We start from the raw sequence: 25,062 nt of genomic DNA on the forward strand, positions 1-25,062 counted from the left end.
TTAGTTTTGATACTAAAGGATTGGGCAAAGAGAGAAGTAGAATTGTAACATTACCTTGATAAAGCTTTGACCAACCCAGAGGAGAGCTCTACATTAAGTATTGCCTATTAAAATAATTCCAGGTAGCATTCAAATACCTGGCTCTTTCACTGATGTAACTAGAGCTTTACCTTTTCCTGGGCTTCAGGGTTAATTATCCCTGATAAAGAAGTTCTTTTCTTGGCTCCTTGTTCCTGAGCCCAAGGAAGCCAAAGCTCCCAAATGATAGCAGCAGTTTATAATCCAATGGGAATATTGCTTTGCCCCTTGAAAGAGTATACCATTTTTGTGGACCAGCAGCTCTAATCCTGCAGGGTCCACAGTGTGAGGACAGAGGCACAATACCCCTTGTGACCCATGTATTCTTTCTTTTTGGGTCACAGTAGATGTAAAAGTCTTTGATTCAATGTTTATATTCAATATTTGAGAAAATATCCTCCAGCAAAGAACAAAATATAAGGATGGAAAACATAGAAGAAAAGAAAAAATATTAAAAAATTTAAAAATACCAAAAAAACCCTCAACTCAGGAAGTCATACTTGTTCTTCAATTTGAAGTTCTTCAGTTTGAACAACTTGAAGCAATTCTTGTAAGGCAGGTCTCGTGGTGATGAACTCCTTCACTTTTTCTTTGCCTGGGAAAGTCTTTATCTTTCCTTCATTCTTTTTTATTTTTTTACTTTTTATTTTTTTGTGAGGAAGATCAGGCCTGAGCTAACATCCATGCTAATCCTCCTCTTTTTGCTGAGGAAGACCGGCTCTGGGCTAACATCTATTGCCAATCCTCCTCTTTTATTTTTCCCCCAAAGCCCCAGTAGATAGTTGCATGTCATAGTTGCACATCCTTCTAGTTGCTGTATGTGGGACGTGGCCTCAGCATGGCCGGAGAAGCAGTGCGTTGGTGCGTACCCGGGATCTGAACCCCGGGCCGCTAGTAGCGGGGTGTGCGCACTTAACTGCTAAGCCACGGGGCCAACCCTTCCTTCATTCTTAAAGAACAAATTTGCTGGGTAAAGCATTCCTGGCTGGCAGCTTTTCTTTTCCCTCAGTACTAGAATATATCATTCTATTCTCTTTTGGACTGCAGGGCTAGAAATATGCTGATAGCCTTATGGGGGCTGTCCTGTATGTAACAATTCACTTTTTTCTTACTGCTTTAAAATTTTCTCTTTGTCTTTGACTTTTGATAATTTAATTATAATGTGTCTCAGTGTGGACCTCTTTGGATTCAACCTATACATGTTCCCTTGGGATTCATGAATCTGGATGTCAATAACCTTCCTAGATTTGAGAAGTTGCAGTCATTATGTCTTTAAATCATCTTTTCCCCTCTTTTTCTGTCTCTTCTCCTTCTAGGACTTCCATAATGTGTATATTGGTTCACTTGATGGTATTGTATAACTCCTGTAGGCTTTATTTTTTATTCTTTTTTTCCTTTAACAGCATAATTTCAAATGACCTCTATGTGAGTTCACTGACTCTTCTGTTTGATCAAGTCAGCTATTGAAGTTCTCCATTGAATTTTCAGCTCAGTAATTGTTTCCTTCAGCTGCAGGATTTATCTCTTTTCTTTTCTCTCTCTCTTTTGTTTTTTACTGTTTCTATTTCTTTATTGAATTTCTTATTTTGTTTTCATATTATTCTTCCAATTTTGTTTAGTTGTCTATTTGTATTTTCTTGAGGTTCATTGAGGTTTCTTGAGGTTCATGATTATTTTGAATTCTTTGTCAAGCAGTTCATAGGTCTCCATTTCTTTAGAGTCGGGTACTGGTGCTTTATTAGTTTCAATTGATAGTGTCATGTTTCCTTGATGCTTCCTGATCCTTGTAGTTTGCATTGGTGTCTCTGCCTTTTAAGGAATCATCGCCTCTTCCAGTCTTTATAAACTGGTTTTGACAGGTAAAGACTTTCTCCTGCCAGGTCCCTGGATATATAGGACTGCTGGGACTGTGGTTGAGTTGGGCTGGAGCCAGGTCACAAAGCTGCTTCTGAGTCTGCACTCACGTCTATAGTTGATTGACCAGGGTTGTGGACAGGCATGATTCCTGCTAGGTCCCCAGGCAGAGGGGAAAGCCTCTGGGACCAGGGTAGAACAAGATTGAAGCTGGGTCATGGAGCTGCTTCAGGGTCTGTAGTCAGGTCCATGTTTGGTGAAGCATGTGCAATTTTTATATTTGTGTATTTGTGTGTGTGCTTGTGTGTATGTGTATGTGGATATAGACAAAAATTGCAGGCTCTGCCAATTAAAGCTCTCCAAATTTTGGCAAGTTATTTAACTCTCTGAGTTTTAATTCCCTATAAAATGAGGGTTAAATGAGAACATTCATGCAAGTAACTTGTGACACTTAATCCGTATAAGTTGGGTGCTCTTATTATTGTAGTTATTATTTTGATAATATTATTATACTTATATGAATAAACACATAATATAAATATACGTTTATAAAATATAAATAATGTAAATTATTTTACATTACTTTTAAAGCCTTAGAGAATCTGTTTCTTACCTCTCTCTACGTTCTTATCTCCTTGAAATATTTGCTCAATACAAACCTATACTCCAACCAAAAGTAATGACCTAAGGTTCTAGGCTTTTTCTCTGAGTTCTTACAATAAGTTTTAAATATAAGACCCAGGTTACTTCATCTACTCTATGTAATCTTTCTCTGACAAATCCAGGAAGGTTAACATCTTACTCCAGTTAGTCTCTAGTCTAAATTGTATATATATTTATTATAAGGCTTATCACTATCTCACAATTTTATGTTTAATTTACAGATCATTCTATGAGATGGTAAACTAATTTAAGGCAGGCTCTGTATCTTAAAAACCTTTGCATTACGAATGAAATGGCCTTCTCTGGACAGAAAAAATAAATTGTGAATGGAGAATAGTTTCAGGAAAGAAAATATACATTGATAATAATTAAATAATTAAATATGGTTAGAATTAAACATTAATGTTGTTCTGTACTAGCTTAGGAATACTGATGACTCTTTGCAGCCTGCCCAATCCCCTTGTTCCTATCTCTCATTATCCTCTATGCTCTCTATCACTAATTCTTTTCTCAGTCTAAACCCAAATTAGAGTTCTGTTGTGGAAACATTTCTTCTATGTCAATGTGAATTAGATATGGAGTCACTCTTTCCCAGCAGAGCTGCCAGTGTCATGACAAAGGCAACAACTACCTAGCTCTGGGAAATGTCCCCCCAAATCCTCCTCCCCCATCTCACGGCCTCAATCACAGAAACAGAGGCCATGCATTCCTGTGCTTCAAAAATGCTTTTTCTCGTGCCACCAAGATAGTTTACCCAGAAAGAGTTGGGAAACAATCCATATTCTGCTGGGAAAGGTTTCGAGCATAAGCCAGATTTTTTATCCCCAGGCATCAGATGCTGTGGGAATGAAGAAGAAGGTGAAAGTATAGGTGGGGATGAGAGGAGAGATGGGTAACTGTTTCTCATAGCTCCTCATTTTTTAAATAAAATATAAAATCTAGTATCCATTCTTGAAATTTTCTGCTTGAATTCACAGTTTGTACACTCCCTACATTCTCAACATCCCCTAGAAACATTGGAAAGCAACATTGTCATCACCTAGAAGCTTGTTAGAAATTCAAAATATTAGGCCCCTCTAAGATCTATTGAATCAAAATCTGTATTTTTAACAACATCCCCATATGATTAGTATTCATATTACATTTTGAGAAACTGCTATACTTCAAATACATACTTCTCCTTATCTGCAGCAGAATCATTAATAAGTCACTCATTTACTTTCTTAGGTAAGCTAAGTCTCAGCACCCAGCACTCATTTACTTTGAGTACTGGGTCAGTCTTACAGGTGGCTGCTCATTCAAATCTACCCTATCAGATGGCAGGGTGCACCAGAAACAGCATCACAGCAACGTGTGGCACCATAAGAGATGGAGCAATCTCTCTGAAATTGGCAGTCCACTTAAGTGATTAAAAGTTCTGCTTTCAGAGTAAAACGATTTTTGTTTATAACTTCTACATGTCACTTTGAGCATTGTGACTGTCCAAATGACAGTCAAATGACGTCAAAGTCCATTTTCCTAACCTATAAAATGGAAACAATAAAACTCCTACTTCGCAAATGGTTGTGCTGATGAAGCAAGACAGTGCATTCTTGACACAGCATATGTACTCAATAAATTATTATAATTATCATCTGCCCTAGGTCAAAAGATCTAAGTTACATGCTCACGTTTACCACTAACAAAATAGATACTCACAAAGAACTCACTTCCAATCTCATTAGTAACTTTAAGATTCTTTTACTGAACACTCTTATCTAATAAATAGTGAGTTTCTTCTAGGTTCCAAAGACTGTGCTATATCTATCAAGGCAAACTGAAGAAGTCCCTGTTCTCAGTGAGTCTATGGTGTGGTTTATGGGCCTGTAAACATAGAGGGATTTCATTTATTAACAATTCTGCACCAGAATTTCAAGAACAAGTCATAGTAATTGAAGAACTATCCTTTACAGGAGACTCTGATTATGTCCCTCCAAGGGTACTAGGAGGACCTTACTTCTAATCATCCTAGACAGGTCCAGCCTAGATAGAGGAAGCTGAACTCCAGTTGGCCACTTTTGATGTACAGGAGAGTAATGACGAAACTAGGGATGATAAAAAGAGAATAACTCACAAGGAAATGGTGCAGGAGCATTTCGGAGATTGAATGCGAGAGGTTTAGAAAGTGAGATGTTTCAGAGCGCCTGAGGAGACATAAGAAATTCAAAAAGAAGGTTTTGCTTCTGTTTTTCCAACGTTACTGTGGGTTTTGAATAACTTTTAGTAACTTTTGGCAGTTAGGAGTTGTTTCCTTCATTGTGACTCCATTGAGCTAGGTCCCAAGGTTTGTGAATTTATTTAAGTTAAAGGAACATCAAGGATATGTTGATGGTATAATGATGGATATCTGCCAGTAAAGATAAAGTAGCATGCCTCATTTAATAAAATATTTTAGAAGTGACCGGAGGTAGAAGCAAATCTTAACCTTTTTACCATCTGCATGAAAAGGTTTGTATTATTTCCTAATGCTCAGCTTATTCATCTTGGAAATGAGGATTAAATAAGGCCTATGTCACTGTGAAGTTTCAGTGAACAAACTCATATTTCACAAAGTTGAAAGAGGCTATAAGGAATACACTGTCTTTATACCATACCTGTCTCACAATAAACATCTCTTGTTCCATAGCCAATCTTAACTCCGCCTTGCCTTTTTCAGATTTAAGATATTCCCTTTTCCAAGTTTATTACAAATACCTTGGGTCTTATTAATTCTTATGGTTGATTGTCCATTATGTTCCTGTATCTTTAGAATATAACTTCCTTCTTCTAGTACATAAACTATAGCACTCTCACATTAAAATAACACCAACAACATTATTATATACATGCTCATTCGGCCACATATATGACCATTTATGTTATAGTCCTGTATCCCTCAAGGTGAAAAGGGTGTCACCTTTGGTACCTTATTGATCTACAATTTTCTTTTATTTATTTAAATTTCCTTAATTTTTATGGAGGTATGAGTACCATATGGTAAATGAAGATATTAAGTATATGGTTTAATGAGTTTTGAAAAGTGAAGCCACCTGTATCACCCAGACTCTAGTCAAGAAATTGAAGGTGTCATTACCTGAGAAACTTCCCCTGTGCTCTTTCACCATCAATCCTCTCTCCTCCACGACAAAGGAAATCACTGTTCTGGTTTCTTTCCATAAATTCGTTTGCCTTTTCTTGAACTTCATATAAATGCAACCATAGTCTCACATCTTTAACTCAATATAATGATTTGATATTGCCTGCTTTGTTGCACATATCAGTGATTGGTTCCCTGCTGTTGCTGAGTGCCACCTATCTATCTATCATATATATATATATAAGTTCTTCTATGACCCTCAACTTCCATCCTTAACACCCGTGATTTGATTTTTGTTTTTACCATAGGCCCAAGGCTCAGAGCTCTGCTTTCTATCACTTCTTGCCACCAGGCTAAAGGTTAATTAAATTGTGAACTTAGTCTTATGCCAAGATCGTGGTTGGCACAGTCTTCACCTCCTCTCTTTCACCACTCCTCAATGCCAAATATTGCCAGGTCAAAGAAGCCTCAATCAAATATAGTGTCTTTCCCAGCCATGAAGAAGACAGAGGTAGGTGTACAGAGCAGAGGGCTACAATTCTCCATAGGCATCACTGGTGGAAGTTTCATTACCTTAGAAGGGCATGGTATGCTTTCAAAGTATAGGAGAAGGCAAACCAATTCAACTTATTGAAGCTGTATTTGCAGGGACAATAACGCTGGATGGTACCATGTTTAGTGAATAGGGGCCTCCGGAAGAAGGAGAAAGAAATTTGATTAACATCAGCTGTTGGGAAGGAATTGCTATGGAGGTGGGGATGTAGAGTTTTTGGAGTGAGTCAGAAGTAGTGAATACCCCTGTCTGCGCCATCCATTCTCTATCCTATTTCCACACTCTTCCCAGAGTCATTTTATCTCATTTGGTTTATCTGGAGGGACTGGCAGCAAGACATGGTACACTGGCAAACTCTGCCCTCTGAGGACTAGTGTAGCAGGTGTCCCTGTGGTTGCCAGAGGATGAGCTCCTAGAAGGCAAGAAATGGAACCACATCCACGCACTCTGTGTCTTCCTCATTAGAGAGGCAATTTCAGGTCTGAGCACTTGGAAAGTGCTCAGTAAAAGATTGGTGTTTGATTTCATTCTTTCTCAATTTCTCCAGGTCTTTGTTTCTGCTTCAATTTTTGTGTTTCAGTGAATATAATAATAATTATAAAGCAACTCTTATCAATTGTGATTTACTGTGTACCAGACCCAGTGCTCAGTTTCCATCTCCACTACTATCATATTATATAAATGTGATTAGTTTCCTTAATTTACAGATAGACAGGTAAATAACTTGCTTAAAGCAGATCAGCTTTTAAGTAGCAGTTAATATTCTTACCCATATCTGTGTGATTTCAAAGGCTTAGCTGAAATCTTATGTTGTGTATGTATATCTCTGTGTCTCTCTCAACTTATTATCAATGATTTATTTTATGAAACATATTTTTAGCATACTTTTTAGTACTGAAACTAAAAACATGCTGAAACATATTTTCACAACTTCTCTTTCTGTGTGTTTCTATATCTCCCCTATATGGGTCTCAGAGATTTTTCATATTCTGATCTGGGTCTGTACTACAGTGGATGCTATTACTTTCCTCACATTCTCTCTTCTCTCTTTAGCTTCTGGAGCACAACAGTATTTGTCTGTGACTAGTAAAGAAATTACTCCATAGGTAAAGTTGTAATAAATTGTTCTTATGTCTCCTGTTTCTTGTTTTTATTTTCCTCCATTTTTAATAATAATATCCCGAGCTATACCAGTATTTCCTTAGCCAAGGCTATGGCCAGGTAGCCTGAGGGACATCAGGTGTGGAATAAACATGCAAATAAATCCCATGGTTGCAGTCATTACCCTGGCAGACTGACCACTCTACTTTCAACACAGAATGGGCATGACGACACTAACCAATACAAAGAAAAGACATGAGTCACTAGACATTGCTGGCACAGCTATAAAGGACTCGTGATCTGTGTTAGGTACATGAATTCAGGCAGAGGGAGAAATGAGCATTTACCATGCAACCTGCCATCTTAATAGCTACTATTTTCCTGCCTTGGTGCCTGACTTTCCCGGTGCCCCCAGGTACAGACCTGAAAAGATTGGACTTTGTTATGGTAAGTGTGCTATCAGGACCAAACTATTACATTATGACTATGGTGGGCTCTTTTTCCATATATGTATCATATGCATACACATTACTGCATGGTATAAGAACAAATATATTAATATTACATATTAAATCAATTTCTTCAACTAAAGTTCATTTTTTCCTTCTGATTTTAAAGGAAATGAAATCGTCTTTGGGCCTCTAAAATTATTGTGCTTATTGTGCTTAATGAATAATTCATTAAGTGTTCATCTCTCACACTTTTAGTCTTCTGCAGGGCATAGAGTGAACACTCAGGTGTCAGGATCTCTGAGCCAGGTAGGTGGTGAGGGGTCAGGGGAAGTAATTCAAATGGACTAAAATGTCCTTTCTATTGACTGAAAAATCTCTCAAACTATCACACACTTTCAAATTTCTCAAGAAACTGCGAATTTGTTCCAAATCTTTTAAGCATCCAAAATACCTAAAATTCCTTATAAATGATTTTAGTCACGTATTTTATAATTGTTCAGGGACCTAGTAAAATTTCCTGCTAATATTTAGCCCAGAAAAATATGATCAATCACATGCCTCTGAGCGCCCAGCCAAGGTCACAATAAAATACAGGCATAAAAATGCAATTTTACATAGAATGCAGAAATCAATCATGGCTTTATATCAAGCACTATCATAAGAACTGTAGTATAGACCAAGTTGTATTAGACATGAGCATTGCCCTTAAAGTACTTTCAGTCCAGCTAGGGTTAAAATATGGACATAGAAATCCTGACTATAATACAAAGTGCTATTTTTTTTTCTTCGTAAGTTGAGATTCTTTACTCTGGACTGGTATGAAAGTCAATAGAGACTTGGAGAGTCTCCCAAAGTAGGGACTGAAGGGAATGTGTAAATGCAAATGGACTGGGTATGCAAAACCAGCCAAATTCTATGTCCTAGGAGTCGTAGATTCTGTCTTGATTGAGAAAACCTAAATCAATCAGAAAGAAAAGAGGCCGTCTTCGCTGGGCAATTCCCATCTAAGACCTTCATGAACTTTATTCCTGGGCCTCTCTGTCCTGAAACTTGGATGCTTTATTTTTGGAGAATTTTTAACAGGTTATCTAGATCACTTTTATTTTATCACCTGTGTTTAATACCATCTACCTGGTAACAGGAGAATCAGGGATAGTTGCCATCATTTGACTGAGAACAAGAGGTTGAAGAAGGCCAGATAGACAAAGCATCATCCTTTCCAGGCCCTCAAATGAGGCTATGCCCTGGGTTACTGATACTGTGAGTCTGTCCTTATTATCTCACCCAGGACAATTTCCAACAGTTTTTCCTGCCCAAGAAAGAATCACCACTCCTTACCCAGAGGAAAGAGATACAGTTCCAGCAGAAGTTCCATCTGAATGAGACAGACGTACAAAACAAGCAGATGCTGGCTATGCTACACCAGCCTCGCTGTGGAGTAACTGATGCGGCTACTGACTCTATCTTCCCCGGAAGTTCCAAATGGAATAAGCACACTCTGACCTATAGGTGCTTGTTGTTAAGGCCTGGAGCAATGAGTGCGGTGATTAGGAAATCACAGGATTTCCTACAGTGTCTTTCCTGCCAGCACCTCTACTGTCTTCCGCTTTCCCTAGCAGTCTCTCTCCAAAATCCCAAATCTGCCTCAGAGAAGGCAATTCTACCAATTGTTATTCTAGCTTCCTCAGATCATCTCTTTAGGAGCTGGAGCCTAACCACTGTCCTTTGACCATGAACCCACTATTCTTTCCGTAGTTAAATCTGTCATTTTTCTGTGTGTATGTGTGTGTCGGGGGAGGTATTTATAGGATACAATTTTGATATATTTTTGCTCCCTGTCTAGGTTACTCTTTCTATTGGGGTTCCTAAGCATAATGAAAACATCCAAAGCAAAGCAGTACTACACTATATAGAATGTTGTACATTTCCATTAAGTCCACACATTTTTTTTTTTTCACAATTAGCCTGCAGGGCTGTGGTTCCCAGATTTTAGTTTACATAAGAATAATGTAGAGAATTTGTTAAAGTTCTTAGAAATTTATATTTTGCGGGTTTAATGTCTTGGGTTTGTGATTCAATTTGTCTGGGATTTACTCTGTTTTACAGATGAGCAAAATGAGGCCCCAAAATATTAAATGATTTGCCCCAATGCAGAGTCATTCATTTTTAGAGCTAGGATAATTCTCATACCTCTGAGCTATCCCACTTAGAGATTTCTTCTTCAGGATTATCAATTACCCAAGAGAAATGAAGCCAGACACAGTGAAAGACATCATGCATGATGCGGTTTCCGTGTGGAGCAACGTGACCCCCTTAATCTTCCAGCAAGCAAAGAGTCAAGATGCAGACATCACGCTTTCTTTCTGGGACCTGGGTGAGCAACTGACATGGGAGGGAGCATATGGTGTCCCAGGTAAAGGGCAAATGGTCTCAATCCATAAATAAAAACCCAGTCTACCTAGTCCAGCTTCTGAGAAAAAAAAAATCAGGCAAAATCCTAATGGAAATCAATAATAAAGGAAAGACGCGTTTAGTACAATGAGACAGCAGCTGGGGGAGGGGATGCACTGTGGTGTGAACAGAGTGAGGGGGATTGCACATTTTCATGTCAAAAGGGAGTTGTAGAGCCCTCAAACGTGTTGAAATGTTATTCAAAGCTGATCCAATCTATTTATAAAACCTGCAGTCTGAGTTTCCTTCCTCTTTTTCCCTCTATTTTGGGAAGAGCTTTTTGTATCTAACCTATAACCTTCACTCAGTGTCTGCCGTCTTTCCCTCTTCTCTTCTACCAAAGGAGATAGAGAGTAGCTATACTTTTGGCCCCACCCTATTTCTCTGCATAGATGGTGACTTAGCCCTCTCATACCTCCAGCAGTACCCAGCTGCATGGTACCTTAAGGCACTGAGACTTATCTAGAACCATTTCTGCCCTTGTCCCCAACCCCCTGTTGTGACAACAGCTTCTGTCATCATCCGCAGCCCATGGAGATGATTGGCCCTTTGATGGGCCAGGTGGTATCCTAGGCCATGCTTTTTTACCAGATTCTGAAGCTCCAGGAGTTATCCACTTTGACAAGGGAGAACGTTGGTCAAATTCATACAAAGGTAAGGACTTTAATTGGTGGGAGTGCTAGAACTCTCTGGGAGCTTGGGGGTTAGTATTGATGGTCTCCCTTTGGGTCTGGAATAAAGTAAAGAGGGAAGGATTCAGAGTGGCCAGAATGAGGCAGGAAGATCTGGCGGAGGAATTGGGTCTCCTACTTGAGTGGGGGAAGGTGAAATCATTTCTGCATAAAAATGCTCCTGTAATAAACACATTGTCATATTGTGCTTTTCTCTCTCTCTATTTCTTTGCTTGCATTTATCAGTCTCTCAATTTTCTCCACGCTTCTTGTTTACTTTCAGTTTATCTGTCTATATATTTTGCCCTTTTGTTTCCCACTTAGACTTTTTCCTTCTCTTCCTGCCTTTTTCTTGTATTCTAATATTTACTCTTTTCCCCTTTTCTGTTCTTTCCTTTTTTCTCCCATCTTTTTTACATGATTTCTTCCTTCCCTACGCATATTTAATTTTTATCCTTTTGTCTATCTTTTCAGGGTTTAATCTGTTCCTGGTTGCCATTCATGAGCTAGGTCATTCTCTGGGCCTGCGCCACTCCAGAAGTCAGAACTCTATCATGTATCCTAGCTATGTGTATCAGGACCCTAGAACCTTCCACCTCGATGTTGATGACATCCAAAGAATCCAGCAACTGTATGGTGTGTGCCTGCTGGAAGGGAGGGGGATCTCGGCAGGAAGTTTCACTGGGAGTTTACTGTTTTCTTCTGTCCCCATCAGGAAAAAGATGTTCATCTGATATGTCCTAGTGCTGGCACAGAAGAATCATTCAACCTGGCTTTTCGGTGGCTTCACTGAAGGATCAAAGAACTCAAAGCACTGAAGCAGCCTTGGGGACTGCTTGAACTAGACTCTAAAGAGTGGGACCTAGGCAGGGCAGCTGAGTCACGACTCAGAACACTTCTGGGTCACAACACAGATGGTTTTTAAGAATAAAACTGTGTTCTTACAATTTGGTATGTCTCAGCATTTGACATGTCTGATCACTGTGATCGGGGCATTGGGGAGAGAAGAGTATGGTAGAGTGAAGGACTCTAGAAGAGATGGCCATGATCTCTCGAATTAGCTGAAAAGGTAAGAAAAAATAAGATTAGGAATAGACATTTTGCATGTTACTACATGGTAGAGTTCGAGGAATGTTAGTTACGCTGTTTTGAAGATTGCAACTATACAGACCAACTGTTAGGATGGTGGCCTATCTACATATTAGCTCTGAGACTTTGGCTAAGTTATTTAACCTCTGCATGGTTCAGTTTCACATTTGTTAAATAATTGTGATAAATTTATGTACTGTCATAGGGCTAAATGACATAATAAATGTAAACTTCTTTAATTAGTGCTCGGCAGCACAATTTTTAGGTAATATTAACATTGTTGTTGAGACATTAGATAAAAATATGTACTGCTAAGTCCACATCCCACTGCCTGCATTTACAGGAAGAAATCCTGGATGGAGAATATGGACTGGGTAGGGCAGCCGCATATAATCAGACACACGTAATCAGTAATAGAAGCCATGAGGAGATATACAAGGTATTAGAATTAAAAATTATCCCATTCACCTGGCCAGACATAAGCACTTATCTTCCTATTTTAGAATCAAGATGATTGGGGGACTCTTCTGACACAAGGAGTTGTTCTGCCACACACAATATCCCTTTGGTAATGAAAAGCCTGAAATGAGGAAATTGAGTTTTAGGTGGTAAGCTGAGGTAAAGGCGTCTGCCGAGGGAAGTGAGGTTAGTGCGTTATGTTCATTATTTCAAGTATGATCAGGAAAGATTATAGTAAGGTGATATAAAAAAGGGGAAAGAAAGGATGTCATATAAAAGGAAAATTTCACAAAGTAACTATTTTAATATCACTGTTTTCATTATAAACGATAATATAGCTAATATAGTCAGATGAATGAATTTTTTTTGAAAATATGAAGACTATTTTGGAGTGATTTCTTAAAAACTCAAATTATTCTGCATAAAATGATAATTTTGAGTTCCCAACAGCAACTAAAGGAAAGTAGATGAGAAAGAAGGAAGTAAAATTGATGAGAATCCTTTGTTATGATTTGACATATACAGGGTCTCTGTGGTTTGCCTCAAGTTCAGAGAACCATTTCCTAGAGGTCTCAACCTTTTCAGGGCATCCCACATTAGATGAATGGGTGAAGCTGGAATGTAAATGCCGTATCATTTCCACCTGTCATAGTGAAATTCTTTTGAGAAATGCAGCAGAGAGCCCAAGTGTGTTGGCCAAGACTTTCTCAGGCCTGTTTTGCAATTGAGCTTTTCTCTTTGCTCAATCCTGCTTCCTTCCTCTTCCCCTCACAGATTTTGATTCCTAATAAATAATTTGCATGTCAAATTCTGCCTTAGTATCTATTTCTGGAGAACCCAACCTCTGAAAATTGACTTTTTGAAAGGTCAATAAGATTATTTATCTGTTGTGTGACTGGTAAGTGTAAAAGAGAGAATGCATATAAAACCAACATCAAAAAGGCACTATCTTAACACTCCCATCAACACATAAGAGGCATTAACTGCAAGAGAAGCAAAAAGTTTATTTGGGCTCTCAAATTGAAATTTGGGGAGCACAGATTCAGGTAGAAACCCAAATAGTGTCTCTTTAGGAAGTAAAAGTCAGGGGTTTTTAAAGGCAAAGAAGGGAAGTTGTATTACAAAGAATTTTAATTGGAGTTGGTGGCAGAAAGTTAAGCTTTGGTAAACATTGATTGACTATTGATCGTATCTTCAGAAAGTCCACAATCTTCAGTTTTTGTGACCAGGATGTTAGTTCTCCTGCTGATTTCTCAAAAAATTGTTTGCAAAACAATTGCCATTTTGGCCCAGTCCAAAGGTTGGGTTAAGTTGAAGGTGTAAGACAGCAAACGAGTTTCTCTGGAAAGGCACCTCTGACTCTGTTTTAAAATGGCTCCACTGCAGTCAGCTGTATTTGACACTCCTGAAGACACTGAAAAATCATATAGATATACAATGAATAACTTTTAGCCAATAAATATGAAAATGTGTACCTAAAATACACATTCCTAGATAAACATAACTTATAAAAATAGGCAAAAGGAGAAATGGAAAGTTCAAATAGCCCTATAAATGTTTAAAAATATAATCTATGATTATATCTTTCCACAAGTAGTTTCAAAACTGATGTAGGAGAAAATCTAAATTATCCTTTAACTATTATCTAACAAACTATAATTAAAAATTACTCCTGGATAGCTGTTTAATAAAGAAATCATGCCAATTATATGCAAAATCTTCCAGTTGGGAAAAAGAAGGAATATTTCCTAAATTATTTTTGAGGTTTGCATAATCTTATAGCAAAACATGACAAAGACATTATAAGTAAGAAAAATTTCAGGCCACTCTCACTGGATATAAAACCCCTAAAAATATTAACAAATCAAATCTGGCAATAAATAAAGGAAAATAAAGGGTACATCCAACTTGAGTTTATTCCAGAAATGTAAAGTTGATATTTAAAAATCAATCAACATAATTCATCACGTTAATAGGATAATGAGGTAACTTCAAATAAATCATAAAAATCATATATCTCAATGGACCAGACATATGGAATTCAGCATCTATTCTTGATAAAACACTTATCAAAGGAAGAATAGAAAGTAACCACGTTTTCTGACGAGGGTAGTTGCAAAAAATCCTAGCAGACATACTTCAATGGTGAAATGTTGAGAATGTTACCTGCAAGATCTACAAAAGGAAAACAACATAACGCTCATCAATTCTGCCCAAAATTATGCCAAATATCTTAACCAGTACAATAAGTCACATGTATTGTACAGTGGTTTTACCTGTTTATAAAGCAAGTGCCTGACTTAAGCTTTGATTGCTGAGGCATCCACTTCAGAGATGGCTATCTCAAATATAGTGTAAACACATTGCCAGGCACACAACTAGATAAAGAGCTAGCACCCCGCCCCCGCCCAGTCCCCTCAACCTCAGGCTCCTTAGATAACTGACCAGCTGAGCCTCTTGTTTTTTCTCTTCCCAAGCTTTAAATCCCCACTCTTAGGTTTTAAATTTACCAATAAAGAAAGAACCCTCAAAACTCTAGGCCCCCACCCTCAACCCCCAAAAAAGCAGAACCCCAGGTCTGCACTCTCTCTACCTGCAAACTTGCTGTGTGGTCCCAGGTATGCCACGTAATTTCAAGGGTTTTTTTCCAAAGTTTCTTGATGGTTATTGCTGAGGGCCTCTTGCAGTCATAACAAGAATCACAAAGGCCCTGTCCAGCCACAACATTGGTTATGGATAGGTTGAGACGGGCATAAAATATCAATAAATATAATAAAAGATATGAGGATTGGAAATAAAGGAGAAAGAAGCTGGCATTACTTGTGAAGGTGAGACTAGTGAAAAACAAGGCCTAAAGATTATACAGATTAGTTATTAGAAATACAAGTAAGCTTAGCAGTTTTTCAGGAAAAAGAACAAATATAAGTTGATTTTATCTTTATATATCAGTACCAAAGATTTAGATGAAGATAATTTATAAGTGCTATTCACATTAGTATAAATTAATATCAAATACTTAAGAATAAATCTAATGTAAGATATATAATACCTCTCAACAGAAAAGCATAAAAGAATATTGAGAAAAAAATAAAGACCTTAATTAATTGAGGTCCTTGTTCTTGGATTGGAAAATCTGGTAATCTAAATATTTCAGTTCTCCCAAAATAGATCTACAGATTCAATACATTCTCAATTAAAGTCCCAATATATATCTTGGTGAAAATTGATAAACTTTCTAAAATTTATAAATAAATGCAAATAGGTAGATAATCAAGATATAAGCTAAGAAAAAGAATGCATTGGGAAGCCATGCTCCATACTAGGCATCGTGGTCGTATTGATCAACCAGATAATGGTTTTTGCATTTACAGAGCTAAACATAGAGCCTTGAATTCTGTTGTTGCTTAATAAATGAGTATTAAACACATAACTAATGAACAACCTTGTTCAGTGAGAAGTGGTAAACATTTTATAACAGAAGAGCCTATCACTGTACTTAATTACCCCAGCTCTATATGGATGCCCCTAGTGAAGCTGAAATTTCAATATTCCTCTCGGTTAGAGTAGTTATCATGACTTCACTCTCATATGCTCATTTGAGAAGAGAAAACTATTACACTTGAAAGAAAGGACTGGGAGTGGTAGATAGAAGTAGAGACACATTTCTGCAATTTCCAGGATCATAATCATTTGCTCTTTGCACAGCTGGGGTTAAGGGCTGTTTATATCACTTTCTCTGGGGATCCAGCAGACTCTGATACCCATCCCTGATTTTCTACCCCACTAGAAACCAGGAGTATTTATAGAGATGGTGGAAGCATTCAAACCTCACTATTCATGGAACCAAAGGTTGTCAAGACATGAGTTACATGGAGAATCAAAATTGTAGCATCTGCAAACAGTACAAATTTGACCTTCAGATAAAGATGAGAAATCTTCACAGGTGAGGGATAAAACAAAGAGAGCAAGAACTAAAAACAGAGAAATAATGAAAAGAAATGAGAAAAAAGATAGAGGCAATAAAAGAACTGGAAAAAAATAGAGAATTACATGCAGAAAAGATACACATTTAAGCAAAGCAAAATAGAAGGAAATGGCAGCAGGGAGCAGAATAGGAAGGATAAAGATGTTTAGAAAGTAAGTTAAATGACACAGAGAGAGAGAAAGCCACAGAAATGGAAACAGAAAGATAATATATTTTACACTACAATAGAGGAAAGTTTAGGCTGAGAAAGACAAAATGAAACTGAATCATTTGGGAAATGGGCTACTGGTTGCTTGATTAAGCATTCATAGTGATGTAATTGGCTTACGGATAAATTTCAGGTAAGTGTTAACTTTTCACTACAAATAAATAGTGGGAAGATTTTGGCACAATTTTTTTAAGATACAAGGGCGAAAGATGGTATAATCATTAGAAGGACAATATATAGTTTATGCAGGAGGGAAAAATGGATGTCATTCTCTTTGTGAACAGTTTTGAAATTTGTGACATATTGCAATGTCCTGCTCCAATCTTTTTCAATAATTTTAAGACAGGCTGGTCAATGGAGGATAATTTTTGAGGACTGCAGGTAAGATGCTGGAGAGGCTGTAATAAAATGATCTTATCCTCATTGGTTCTCCCTTAATTACTTGGAATAGGTCAGTGTGTGACATCAGTCTTTTCATGCCTCTGCCCATTGAAACCGTCTTGTCATTAGTCCCAGTCTCTTCCTACAACTTCTTTTTCACCTCACTATGATTAAATTGTATAAAAATAAACAAAGAACCCAAAGAATCACTGTTAATGTCATGGAAATAGAGTCAGAAGAAAATAAATAGAGAGGGGACAACAATAAAGGGACTGAGAAAATCTGAAAGACATGACAGATGAGTCAGAGAGAGAGAAGGACAAGAAAGGAAGACTACAAGTAGGGATATTCTGGCCTATCCTAACTTTAAATCTATGGGCGGTCCTACAACTGAAGTTTTCTAAACACTGCAGTCTGCACTTAGAGGACTCAGAGCAGTGAACAAGACATTTCTAAAGAGCAGTGATCCACTTTATTTCCTACAACTTCTCTGAGAATTGAAGAAAATGTGATTTACACCAACATTGAAAGAGTTAAAGGAGAAAGCATAGAATAATTTCCTTGCATGGAGGACAAGAAAATATCTCTCTATTATGGCCATAATATAATATTTGTGTGTATATGTGTGTGTGTTCTATATGGTTCAATATTAATGTCTAGAATGTTTTGATGAGCTGAACTTTAGAACAAGAATTAGAACACAAGTTTCTGAGTGAGGAAGAGGAAACAAAGAAAGTTGGGTAGGGACTTTAGTAGATTATAAACACTGGAGAGAAAAATGTTGCCTGGAGGTAAAGAAAAATAAATGTGTTGTATAAGTGCTCTGCCTGCTAGATGCAGAACATGGTGAGTAGCTGACTGCTTTATGCAAGACAAGGGACCTAGTGAAAGTTCCATTTAGACGTCTCACTTGGGGCTGGAGAAGCGGACCGGGGAGTTTTCTCACTCATAGGGGATGGGAGATGCCTGGACTTGGGGATAAAAGGAGAAAGAGATAAATATTTCTTCTTACATGGAGAAGGCAGCTTGGTATTTCTTTCTGTTCCTAACATGTAGATTCTAAGCCAAAGTCTTCTTTGGAATTATAAATTGTTCAGCCTGAGAACTTTAAGCATTCACACTATAAAATGGATATATGAATCAGTCAAGAAGGGAAAATTTGAAGAAAAAATGAAGTTTTTGTAAAATAAAATAGAGGCAATAAAAAGTCAGTGTTGGACAGATGGAACCCATGATAAATATGAGGCTGGAAAGATCTTCACTTCAAGTCAGGGATGAAATTTGTGCTAGGCTTTTAAGAGGTCAGAGATCAAGAGTCTACAAGGAAGGATGAGGAAGATACTGAGACATTGCAGTGCAGAGGTCTGAAGTCGAGGAGGCCTAGACTCTTAAGGACTAAGTGAAGAATTTTCTCAAAGACAGAGCTAAAATTAGGAACCAGAGAACTGAAGGGACAGAGAATCCCATAGGGTTTGGCTACTGTGCCCAATGCCATCAACCCTGGGTATAGCAAGGACAGCATTAGCAGAGGCAATCACAATGAAGATTGCTCAGGGGAAGTAAAGCCAGACATTAGAATTATATTTTGAAAAGGGAAAATGAACTTGGTTGTTTCTAAGAGGCACTGTTGGTGAATACTCAGGACTGCATTTCTGGGATTGCTATGGGTTCACAGAGGTAGGTGCAAATGGGTCAGAAAATTGGAAAAGCATTTAATATTTAGGTTTAACATTTTTAAAAATGTGATTATAAGCATCATTTTGAGAGGAAAAAATATCAAGAAATGATAAATAGAAATGAAGTGGATATTACCTGTTATTACTAATTTAAGATAACAATATATAACAGATGTCTGAGCTAAATATATTGTATTAACTTTGTTTTGTGAGTAGGCATACAGGAAGAGCTTTAACAGTTACACTGTTCCCTTATGATATATATATATATGTATATATATATCATACACATATATATTTATACATATAATATATATGCATATATATTTTTTCTTACTATGAGGAGTTTAGGTTAAGGAAGAGTTAATTATATTAAACAGCCAAAAATGTGCATGTGTACTGGAATTATGGACTTTTTTACTCTTTTTCATGCCCTCTTTTCATATAATGGAATGTTTATTTTTTATTATTAAAATATTAATATTTTTAATTTTTAAATGTTATAAATTATTAAATAAAAATAAATATGAAGGGAAATTAAATTGAGTCTTTGGGATCAATTCAGTTGTCATGAATTAAAAGATAGCGTAGAAGCAATAAATGATTAACTTAAGAACATTACTGACAGGAAGCTTATGCAAAGTCAGACATTTACAGACCATTTTCATTTCTATAATATATAATAAAGATTTCTTTTTCTACTCTTTTGCTGCTTAAATTTTTTAGTGTCCTCAACGCAAATCCATCAAAGTTCTTGTCAGAGATGACCAGATTTGTGTAGTACACATTTTTGTTCCAGAATTTGGTGTTTTTACTATTAGGAAATGCTTCTTACATAAGAACCATGAGAAGTACATCCTTCTTTCCTCCGTGAGGTTAGAGGGAATATATATTGCATCCTGATTATACTGCTTATGCTCACAAGAGATAATTCTGAGGGATAAACAAAAATAACGGAAAACATTCCTCACTGTTTGCCCACAGTCACCATGGTGGTCTGGAATAACAACGATACTGTGGAGCCCATATTTATTCTGAGGGGTTTTCCTGGGCTGGAGTATGTTCATTCGTGGCTCTCAATCCCATTCTGTCTTGCATACTTGGTAGCATTTATTGGTAATATTACCATCCTCTCCGTCGTTTGGATAGAGTCCTCACTCCACCAGCCCTTGTATTTTTTCCTTTCCATCTTGGCACTAACTGATCTAGGTATGTCCCTGTCCACACTTCCCACCATGCTTGCTGTGTCATGGTTGGACGCTCAGGAGATCCAGGCAAGTGCTTGCTATTGTCAGCTCTTCTTCATCCACACATTTACTTTCCTGGAGTCCTCAGTGCTGCTGGCTATGGCCTTTGACCGTTTTGTTGCTATCTGCCGTCCACTGCACTACACCACCATTCTCACCAACAGTGTAATAGGCAAGATTGCTTTGGCCTGCTTGCTAAGAAGCATGGGAGTTGTACTGCCCACGCCTTTGCTACTGAGACACTATCACTACTGCCATGTCAATGCCCTCTCTCATGCCTTCTGTTTGCACCAGGATGTTCTGAGATTATCCTGTTCAGATGCCAGGATCAACAGTGTTTATGGACTGTGTGTAGTTATCTCCACACTTGGCATGGATTCCGTTTTCATACTTCTTTCTTATGTCCTGATTCTGAATGCTGTGCTGGGCATTGTATCTCGTGAAGAGAGGCTAAAGGCACTCAACACATGTGTATCCCATATCTGTGTAGTGCTCATCTTCTTTGTGCCAGTTATTGGGGTGTCAATGGTCCATCGCTTTGGGAAGCATCTGTCTCCCATAGTCCACATCCTCATGGCTGACATCTACCTGCTTCTTCCCCCAGTGCTTAATCCTATTGTCTACAGTGTGAGGACAAAGCAGATTCGTCTAGGAATTCTCCGCAAGTTTGGACTAGGGAGGAGGCTTTAACCTGTATCCTCCAGTTTTCTCACTGAAAAATCTTGCGGCAGCTATTTGAGTAGCTGAGAAGTAAAATATTTGGGGCTTGATCACTTGGTTAAATTCCTAACTTTTTCACTTCCTATATATATGTTCTCAGTTAATCATCAACGCTTATGCGATTAACGTTTTCGTAGCCGAATTGTGATAAGTATGGCCTTTTCTATCTCCAAGATAATTATGAGACTTATAATAGACAATGCATGTAAAATAGGTGTTTTTGAAAACTGTACAATTTGTTGATATTATTAAATTATTATTCTTAGTTATAATAATAACAATAACTTTCCTCATGTAATGTAGCTATGTTTATATGGTTTCTCATGTTTATGATCTAAAACTCAGAAATCTCTCTCTCTCTTTTGCTAACACATTGGACCATATTTTGTCTCTCATGCAATCTTTTATGAAAATATTTCTAACTTCTTGGGGCAAGTTTGGAACCTGAGTTCCTGCCAGGGCTTTGAACTGATACTGTCACTGTTGGCTATAGACCAAGTCCCCACCTCATCACTGGACAGTGATATGTCCTTTCTCCCATTGCCACTGTGGATCTATCTGCTCGTTCAACTTACCAGCAAATAATGAGGCAGACACATAGGAGTTACTCAAGAAAGCCTGAGAATTCATGTCTAAACATCTGGGCAAATGTGTATACTTCAGTACTATAGCACAGGATTTCATGTCTCACTCTGTGAGTGGGTTTGGAGTTGTGAAAAATAACCACCCTCATCTTTTAATAATATTTTCTACTCTTGTTTTACGTGTCTGTATGAATCTTTAATATCATTGTGCCTTTCTCAGTTTCTTTTGTCGATAACCCATTACTTTTTTTCTTCTTTATTAAGATGACTTATACATATGTTTTCATTGATGATATTTTATTATTTCATATATATTCACTTTCTTCTTAGCTGTATTGGAAACTTTTTGAGCATGGAGTCATGACTGCTACACTAACACGTCGCTATGGGGCTGGTTTCCTCCAACCATCTTGAGTACTCATAAAATGTTGCAAGTGTAAATGCTATTGCCTACTCACTCATCCAATAAAAATATATTGAGAAACATGAAATACCTATTGTGGCAATTATTCCTTTCAATAGTGTGGATATATAAAAAATGGAATGCATGGTCTTAATGTTGAAGAATTAATGTTTAGTAGTGGAGATACATATGTATAAAGATTAGTAAAATTAACAGATACTATCATTGAAATGGGTACAATATTGTTATTAAAGAGTGGTTAATTTTACTTGAGGATTTAAGAATCAGGAATTAGAGTAGTTGACACTTTAGCTAATTCTTACCAACTGGACAAAGTGTAAAAGAAATTGATATGCTGAAGCTGGCTTGTATTGGTTTATGAGAGCTGATTGTGCTTATCTCATTCCCACTCTATGTTCTGTAATGTCACATTGGTAGTTTGAAATTGGTCATGATGGGAGTATTTCTACAACAGAAATTGGCAAACACCACATACCAGGGATTTTAATAAAACTTCCTAGAGAATTGGTTGCTAAGCATTTACCAGGATACCCCTAGAGAAGATATGCCAGGAAGAGAAGGTAGTATGAAGAAAAACGAAGAGTGTAGAAAGATCATGTGTTAGTAACCCATTCTCCAATCTCCAAGAGAAACTTAAGACTTGCTCAAGATATCTCACATTATCCTAAAAGAGAAAGGACTCTGAAATGGATTGTGATGGACATGGACACTCACTGCGCAGATCCCACTTCACTAAATGACTTGTGGCCTCAGCTGCTGGAAGTGCTGTCAGTAGAGAGCCTTTGATTTTCAACTCCTTCAGTCATTGACTCAGCTGTAGAAATGTGTGTTGCCCAAGGTCATCACCCATCCAACCACTGAGGTATGAAGGCCTGGCCCTTTCAGTCCAATGAAAAACAATTTGGTTGGACAATTTTTGCTCTAGAAAGAGCTAAAGCTGTCATCAGACCTGATTCACAGATCAACTTCTCTTTCTGGCAATTCTACCTCCATCTCTTTTCTTCTTAAGATGCTTATCACAAGAACTCTCCATATGAAACACATAGTGCACAGTAAATTTTGTCTCAAAGTCCACTTCCCAAAGAACCCTGTGATGAGAGGTTCCCAGAAAACTTGTGACATAGATGAAGGAGGAAATAAAATTCTCAAACACATCCTTTTGCAGGCAGATGGAACAAGCTAAGAAAACAAGAGGAGATGATAGCCATGATTTTTGACTCTTTAAGTCTTAAATAGAAGGCCAAACTCAGTGCATGAGCGTGGGAGAATGGAATTAATTCAGCTACTCTGATTTCTCTACTCTAAGCCTTGAATGTAAGGACAGACAGACAGGAGTCTTGGAGGCTCTCACTTGGCCTCCAGTTGAAGAATAGGAAATTTCACATATACACGGGACCAAATTCTTGCTACTTATTATACTATTTGTGTCAAAAATTTTTAAAGGCATTAGGTCAGTTACATAATTCAAGTTGTAATTTCTTAAATAACCAGCCCTTAATTTTTTTCCTAGCCTTTGTTATTTGGATTAAAAATAACACAAGAATTTGACCCATATATTTTGGAATACCTAATATACTCTGGCAGATCAGGTGAGGTTTATTGTATGGGGGTATTGAACCAGAAAATCTCTGGACTCAGGGACACTGAAAAAAGTCACCAAAAGTAGAGAGAACATGTTTCCTTTTCCTATATTATTAATTTTATCTAGTTACTAATTTTCTGTATTATTAATTTTCTATAATGTTAATTTTTCTATATAATTAATTCTATATATAATTAATTTCTTTTTAATGCTAAATAATATTCTATTGTCTGGATGTATCACAGAATATTAATCCATTCATTTACTGAAGGACATCTTGGTTGCTTCAAAATTTTGGCAACTAGGAATAAGTTGCTATAAATATATGTAGACAAAATATTCAACTCCTTTGGGTAAATACCAAGCACCTTGATTGCTAGATTGTATGGTAAGAGTACGCTTAGTTTTGTAAGAAACTGCCAAAATGTCTTCCAAAATGGCTGTAATATTTCACATTCCCACCAGCAATAAATTAGAGTTCCTGTTGCTCCATATCCTTACTCAGCTTTTGGTCTTGTTAGCATTCCAGATTTTGGCCGTTATCATAGGCGTATAGTGGTATCTTATTGCTATTTTAATTTGAATTTCCCTGATGACATAGTATATGGAGCATGTTTACATATATTTATTTTCCATCAGTATATCTTATTTGGTGAGGTATCTGTTAAGATCTTTGGCCCGTTTTTTAATCGGGTTATTTGTTTTCCTATTGTTGAGTTTTTAAGTGTTCTTTGCGTATTTTGGTTAGCAGTCCTTTTACCACGTGTCTTTGAAAATATTTTCTCCCAGTCTGTGGTTTGCCTTCTCATTCTCTCGACACTATCTTTCACAGAGCAGGAGCTTTCAATTTTAAAAAAGTCTAGCTTATCAATTGTTTATTTCATGGATTATAACTTTGATGTTGTATCCAAAAAGTCATTGCCATACCCAAGGTCACCCAGTTTTTCTTTTACGTTATCATCTTGGAATTTTATAGTTTTATAGTATCTTACATTTAGGTCTATGATCCATTTTGAAATACATTTGTGAAGTATGTAATGTGTTTGTCTAGATTTATTTATTTATTTTTTCGTCTGAATGTCCAGCTGTTCCAGCACCATTTGTTGAAAAGACTATCTTTGCTCCATTACATTACCTTGGTTCCTATGTCAAATATCAGTTGCATATATTCATGTGGGTCTATTTCTGGGATCTCTCTTCTGTTCCGCTGATGAATCATTCCATTTGTCTATTTAAGGAAAAAGTAACACTGTCCTGATGACTGTAGGCTTAAGGAAAGTCTTGAAGTCAGGTGGCATCAGTGTCTCAACTTTGTTTTTCTCCTTCAATAATGTGTTACCTGTACTGAGTCTTTTGCCTCTCTGTATACTGCAGAATCAGTTTGTCGATATTCACAAAATAATTTGCTGAGATTTTAATCAGGACTGCATTGAATCCAAATACCAAGTTGGGGAAAACTGATATCTTGACGACATTGATTCTTCCTATCAGTGAACATAGAATATATCTCCATGTGTTTAATTCTTTCTCGATTACTTTCATCACAATTTTGTGATTTTCCTCATATAGACGTTGCACATCTTTTGTAAGATTTAATCCTAAGTATTTCCTTTTGTGGGGTGCTAATGTCAATGGTATTGTATTGTATTTTTAATTTCAAATTCTACTTATTCATTGCTGGTACATATATAGGAAAGTGATTTACTTTTGTATACTAACCTTGTATCTTAAAACCTTGCTATATACTTATTAGTTCCAGGAGTTCTTTT

The 25,062-nt window shown here is 37.1% G+C and overlaps 2 protein-coding genes across 2 annotated transcripts; both read left to right on the forward strand.

Moving 5' to 3' along the window:
* The first annotated feature begins 7,712 nt into the window (after positions 1 to 7,712).
* Positions 7,713 to 11,672, forward strand: MMP26 (matrix metallopeptidase 26). The gene is made up of 5 exons (XM_058545773.1): positions 7,713 to 7,811; positions 9,105 to 9,325; positions 10,042 to 10,190; positions 10,796 to 10,921; positions 11,413 to 11,672. Exons 1-5 carry the CDS (start codon positions 7,713 to 7,715, stop codon positions 11,670 to 11,672), a joined length of 855 nt encoding a protein of 284 aa, XP_058401756.1.
* An 8,053-nt stretch (positions 11,673 to 19,725) lies between these two features.
* LOC131409032 (olfactory receptor 51L1) lies at positions 19,726 to 20,673 on the forward strand. Its single transcript, XM_058546239.1, has one exon. It carries the CDS (start codon positions 19,726 to 19,728, stop codon positions 20,671 to 20,673), a length of 948 nt encoding a protein of 315 aa, XP_058402222.1.
* Positions 20,674 to 25,062: the final 4,389 nt, after the last annotated feature.

The sequence above is a fragment of the Diceros bicornis genome, chromosome 7, assembly GCF_020826845.1.
Source record: "Diceros bicornis minor isolate mBicDic1 chromosome 7, mDicBic1.mat.cur, whole genome shotgun sequence".
Classification (NCBI taxonomy): Eukaryota; Metazoa; Chordata; class Mammalia; order Perissodactyla; family Rhinocerotidae; genus Diceros; species Diceros bicornis.

Bases quoted from the DNA above. Each gene is read 5' to 3' on its own strand.
- MMP26 (XM_058545773.1), top strand. From the start codon at position 7,713: ATGCAACCTGCCATCTTAATAGCTACTATTTTCCTGCCTTGGTGCCTG. The intron at 9,326-10,041 runs GTGCTTGTTGTT...TTTCTTCTTCAG, and splicing joins AAGCACACTCTGACCTATAG to GATTATCAATTACCCAAGAG. The intron at 10,191-10,795 runs GTGAGCAACTGA...CATCATCCGCAG, and splicing joins GCTTTCTTTCTGGGACCTGG to CCCATGGAGATGATTGGCCC.
- LOC131409032 (XM_058546239.1), top strand. From the start codon at position 19,726: ATGGTGGTCTGGAATAACAACGATACTGTGGAGCCCATATTTATTCTG.